Source organism: Halyomorpha halys, unplaced genomic scaffold (genome assembly GCF_000696795.3).
Source record: "Halyomorpha halys isolate HHAL.00 unplaced genomic scaffold, Hhal_1.1 Scaffold539.1, whole genome shotgun sequence".
Taxonomy (NCBI): Eukaryota; Metazoa; Arthropoda; class Insecta; order Hemiptera; family Pentatomidae; genus Halyomorpha; species Halyomorpha halys.
In genome coordinates this window covers 10287-16586 of record NW_027113761.1, presented here as the reverse complement: position 1 = coordinate 16586, position 6300 = coordinate 10287, and the positions used below count along the sequence as shown (strand labels likewise).

The 6300-nt window shown below is 38.3% G+C and overlaps 1 protein-coding gene across 1 annotated transcript in view; it reads left to right on the top strand.

The window, feature by feature from the left end:
- Positions 1-2801: 2801 nt before the first annotated feature.
- LOC106684027 (ciliary microtubule associated protein 1A) overlaps positions 2802-6300 on the top strand; it is a gene marked incomplete at its 3' end in the record, with an annotated part of 13621 nt that continues 10122 nt past the window's right edge. The window contains 1 exon segment of the mRNA XM_014425854.2: positions 2802-3481. Within this exon segment, the coding sequence (XP_014281340.1) occupies positions 2965-3481 (517 nt within the window).

Here is a 6300-nt window from a genome sequence, read left to right as displayed (position 1 = left end):
ATATGACAGTTAGAGGCTGTCAGCTGTCAATGTCAGATGACCTATCACCGATTAGCTGTTCAATGTGTATATATATATATATATATGTATAGGTGGACGGATCCCGTCAAAAAACGTGGTTGATTTGATTTTCGGAGCCAGTCCGAAATTGCTTTTCACAGGACCTGGAAGTTGTCACACGAATCTCCATCCATTCTAACGCATTATCATGCGCTGCTCCAAACGACATTGTCGGTAGTGGTTTAGGTTCCAAAAAAAAATCTGTTTAATTAATTTCGACCTACGTAATCGTTCCCGGGTTTTGGCACCAGTTACGAGACTGTGGGAAGGGATTTCTAAAAAAAAAAAAAGAAAAAAATGATGTTGTCAAGTTTATAAGGTTGGGTAGACTCTGATGGGCCGATCATGTAGCGAGGATGCGCGGCGATGACATCCCAAGTAAGGTTCTATCCGAGCAACTACATGGAAAGAGAAGAGTTGGGAGACCGAACATGAGATGGTCGGACGCTGTTTGAATGGATTCCCGGGTCCTTCTGGGAATCCAAAACTGGAGAGTTGCAGCAGAAAACAGGACAGCCTGGCGGAAGCTACTATAGGAGGCCCAGGCTGTTTAACAGGCTATCGCGCCAATTATGAATGAATGAATAAAAAATAAAATTGACTTCAAAGCCGTACACAAGAACGTTTAAAAATAAAACAAAAAACAACATAGTATTAATAAAATATTGCATTTATGTTGATTTCGAATGTTTAATAACCAATAACGTAGCTTTGAATGTAAAATTATACATTTGTTATCTTCTTTTGTTACTTTTGAACCTTTTTAAAATTTTTATATACGAACGATAATTAAAGATTTCTTACTTAGCTGTATCAGGAATACTTGGAAGGACCGCATCATAAAAGTCCCATTAACTCAAAACCACTCTGCAAAGGTGGCCGCTCAAGTGGTTTGGATATGTCTGCCGCATGAAAAAGGCCATAGATCCTATAAGGAGATTGGAGGCTCGACCCATAGGGAGGAGACTACTTAGGCGTCCTACAGTAACATATTAGGAATATGTACAGAGGCAAATCCCTCGACCAAATGAAGCTGTTAGCCAGGGACCGTGTGGAGTGGCTCTGACGGTAGTAATGGTAAAAGAAGATGATAAAAAAATAATGTTTATTTTATTACCGACAACAATACTTCTACATTTCTTAAAACTATAAAATTGACGGTAATTATTACAAATTTCATCAGAAGTTAATTATCATTTTTTACCAGTCCAATTCCTAATAAGCTCTTATCGTCTCTGTAAACTTTTAAGATAGGAAATACTATTGCTTCGAGTCATTCTAGTTAATTTACAAATGGTAATATAAAAAAAAAGATGGGATATAGTATGTATGTACCTCTGACTTTTGTTTAATTAAGTAAGGTGCAATTTTATTTATACTTGTTGTCAAGGTTCTTTTTTCCCCTTCTTATGTGATTTTCAGCGTAGAGTAGCCACCAGCCACTCTGTCCACACATCTCGGTCTCTCTTCAGTTAATGAGAAAGGGGTTCTCTCTTTTTGGACCTAATCGTTGGATGTTCTCCGGGTATGCTCTAGGCCTGCCTTGTGGTCTCTTGCCAGTTGACCTCACTTCTGTACACATCTTTGGTATTCTATCCTCTCCAATTCTACAGATTTTTCGATATCATCAAAGCTGTCGGGATTCTATAGTTTGTTTCAGCAAAGGCATCAGGAGTTCTTCTCTTATTCTCTCATTTCTTATTCTGTTTTCCCCAATAGTCTTCGTAGAAATTTCAGTTTTGCAGCCAAGAGATATGGAGTCTGACATTCTTTCGTACCTTTCTCTTTCTATCAATCGTATAGTAAATCTGGTAAAATATATTGTTCGCTTTCGTTATTCTATTGGACATTTCTTGGTTTGTTTCCCCAGATGTGTTTAAATTGTTTCAAGGTGTACTACACATTTGTCAAGGTTTATTTTTTAAATTCGATATTTTGGTCTATGCAGTGTGTTTCGGTAATCGAAAGTCTGAAATGGATGAGCCTCCATAATATAGGCACTACTAGCGCCCCATGTCGCCAAAAGCAAAAGGTTACCTCCTCTAGCGCTTTCAGGGAGAAGGAGAAACTTATATATGAGAGCCATCACCTTTTTCTACAAGAAGTCTTTCTTCTTCACTCTTATTCAGTGAAAATAAAACCACGAGTGAAAGACATTCTGGAGTGTATTCCAGCAACAGAGGAGAGGGAAATTGAGGAATGCGGAGGAGAAAACCGAAGCATGGGATAAGTCCACACCTATCCATATAATTCACTCCATCATAATAAGCATCATTAAATCCATAGACAAATTAATTAACACACCTAATCATAAATGTTCTATTTTGGCCACCCCTACTCCACCTGTAACTTATGTAATAGATTTTTCATTTCTGTTAATTATGTTTCATTTATCATTACAATTAATTGTGTACAGTCCACTACAAATCCAAGCAGCCAATTAAAAGTGAAGGAGCACCAAGCCTTACTCTGAAGGCGCACTTCATGCAAAGTGAAATCTTAAGGTTTTTAATTTTCACAAACCTTCTCTATCTTGAAAAATCATACTTCGCTGTCTACATTCTTGCCGGTGGGGGGTTGGTTGAACGCATGCTAACCTCTGATTAATATACAATTACATGGCTGTAATTATAAAGGGCATACATTTTTATTTCTCCTAGAATTAATTTTAACTCAAGTTTATAACTATTGAATAGCATAACTAAATGCGTTGCTGTATGTATGTGTTATCTATAAATTCATTTTAACAACAATAAAATTAGTTAATAATAAAAAATCCATAGAAATCTCATTTGCTAAATGAATCATTAAAAAAAAATTCTTTGCTTCTACTGTACTAAAAATTTCTAATCATAAATTAAAGAGAAAAAATTAATAAAACAACTTCTTCTTACCAAAAACAAAATGTCGATCTCACTTTCCGATATCTCTTCCCTTGACTTGAGCTTGACGAGTATTGATTTTGACGATGACTGGGATGACCCGCCTGAGGAGCCCCATCCATTGACAATCATTAAGAAAAAAAAAATGAAAAAGAAGCGTGGTAAAAGGAAAAGGAAGCGAAGACGAAGGATGAGGGAATTTTTCCTAAAATTACCACCAGAGCATTTTGCTATAATAGATCAACCCCCAGTCTTTCAAGAGGTTTCTACTCCAATAATTAAAGAGATATCGGATGAGGAAGAAGAAGAAGACCCTTTACTGCGAGTGAAAGATCTTGGACCCGAACCAGTCGGGATTGTTGGGCTCCTAATGAAAAGACGACGTGAAAGAGCAATAGAAGAAAGACGTCCTTCACCTCGCCCACGTTCTGCTTCGGATGAAGAAGAAAAGTCAGTCGTCACAGATGAGGAGGAATCAGTAATAGTTGTACAAACAGTGAAGCCGAAACCACCGCCCTACATTAGCTGTAAATTTATAAGTAAGTACAATATTTAAACTATAATACAAATTTATGAGTTACTAATGCATATATATAAAACATGGCTTAGCGTTAGGATAATACAAATTTATTCAAGGTTTTAATACAGAAATAAATACATAAAATGTATGTGTATGTGTCGCTTGCAATCTGTAGAATACACAATACACTTTCACGTTTTAATTTTCATTTTTGAACATTTTTTTTCCTATCGATTCATGATGTATATAATCATGAAAAATCAAGATATTATCTATTGGATATATTTATTTTTATGCATCAAACTGTCTTGAAAAATTAAAGTTTCTAGTTGTTTTTGAAAAGACAACGACATTTACTATATTTTAAATCGTTACTTACATGGCTGTACACTTTCAATGTATAAGAAGAGTGTATAATAATATGTATAAGTATTATGATGTATCTGTCACCCCAGTGAATATGTGGTTAAGTCGAATTTTGGTCAAAATGAGTTAAGTGGTCAAAGAGAATCACAGAGGCAACATCTTCATTGTGCATAAGTGTCTAAGTCAGTCAACGTTTTAAAACAGAGTTATTGGTCAAGTCTGTTGTCAACGGTCGGTGAACGGTTAGTTAAATCTATTATCTAATTAGTGATAAAACATATCAAATTGGTGTAAAACAAGTAACAAGTTACCAACGTTTTGGTAGTATTGATGAAATTTCGATGATTTACCACAAACACCTGATTTTACATAAATGTTCAAACTTTAAAAGTTGTCCCCTGAAAAGTAAGGAATTTTGACTTAACCATATATTCACTGGGGTTACAGATATATAAGTAGAGTGTATAAGTAATGAAAGAGTTTGTAAGTCCCCATGTTCATGAGTGAGTGAAGCGAATTTTGTTAAAAAAGTGCACACTATCGTTCATAAAACATTCCTTGATCAGACAAACTTTCCCTCATCTCTGTCCCCTTTCAGCGTTTACGGCCAAGAAAAAGATTAGTCAGCTGTTACTTCGATGTCAGCTGACTGAGGGAGATCAGCTAATCGCATGTATATAAAGAGATGTACCGAACCCAATAAAGTTAGTATGTTACAGCAGTTCACACGTGTTACATCTTATTCCTTCTTCTATTTTTTTTTTACATTTGGCTTTCGCAGATACTTAACTGGTGCCGAAACCCGGGAACTTTAGATACCGGATTAATTTTCAGTCTAAAAGAAATTTTTTTTTTCATTGTTCTCTTTGAATTATGACCAGTAACGGATTAGTGAGAAGAGCAGTTCTGAACCTAGAGAATATGAACCAAAACAACCAACCTCAAGCTGCAGTCAATCAAACTTGAGCAGCTGGCAATCCACCTCCGCAGGAGATTCAACCATTACCAGAAATCTCTTTAGCGCAATTTCATGCCACGACACTAGAATGGATTAAGGTCCGTACGGCAACTGCCCAGGACCTGAGAAAGGCGGTGCCGGACCTAGAAAAATTCACCGGAGAGACCGAAGAATTAAATAATTTTTTAAAAGGGGGCGATCGCCTGATGAGGCGAATAGAAGTGAAGATGTCGGAGGATCAGTGAGAATGCAAAAGCACTGAAAGCAGCGGTAGTCTGCCGTGTAAAAAGAAGTATCCTAAATCAGATTCAGGCAGATGAAGAGACCTCATGGAAGGTTATCAAAGACAGATTAAAGAAGACATTCGGAGGAGGACGGTGGACCCCAGAGGAGGATATCATGATGATCAGAGAAACGAAAAAACCGAGACAGTCTAATGGACAGTATGCCGCAGAACTAGTGGCACGCTATAACAGAATTCAAGATAAACTCAGCGAGATGATGGAGACAATCCAAGTACACGGTCGAATGCAATTCCTATCCATGGTACTGAAGATTCAGTTGGCAAAAGAACTGGGGAAAAAAGAGGGAATGCCGAGAGACCGCTCGTTTGTGGAATGTGCTCAAGATCTCATTGATACAAGAGCTAGAGAGATGGAGGCCCAAATGGAAGTAGAGGAGCCAGGGTGGTCTCGGTTGGAATATGATCGACCAAGAAACATGCCAAACCCTTGGAGAAGAGGAGAACAAAGAGAGAGAAATAGTAACAAGGAAAATAGAAGGAGCCAAGTTAAACCCAGAAACAATGGTCGGCGGGAGTAGGAGGCAAGTGCCATGGTTGTGGTAAAACTGGACACCTGGTAGCACAATGTCCCCGCACCCGATGCTTTGAATGTGGAATAGATGGAAATACAGCTCGACAGTGTATCGGGGGAGGGATAAAATGTGCCTGAACCGATGGAGGTCAATGTTCAGAGATTACGGAGAAGGGTAATCTCTCGAAGGACGAACGAATCCATGAGTGAATCCTGATGTCCGAGACTTCAGGAACAGAAACTGAAACAGGGGACTATGAGCGAGAGGATAGCCAGCGAGGAAAGAGGAGGACTTGGAGACGAAAAGGAGAAGCAGCTAGAACACGAGGAGAGTTCTGAGGAGCTTACCCACAGTGATGTGTCTGGTTGACACCGGTAGTTCCAGTACTATCATGTGTCGAGAGGTTGTGGAAAAGTTGTGTAGTGGAGAGAGAGCACACCGGATTCAGGTATGTCAGTGCAGGTTAATCACCTTATGTGGCCCTTGTGAGATAAAGGGGGAGGTGGAAATAGGATTGATTGTATTGACGTTTGGGGATCTATTATTATTTAGGGGTGTGACCTGCTAGGGAAGGTGGCTGCTTGGATTAAGAATAGCAAGGGAAAATGGAAGATTAAGATAGGAGGTAAAACCTACAAATGTCGTCAGCAGAGGAATGAGGGTGCACGAATTGGGGCAAAAAAAAGGAGGAAAAAAAA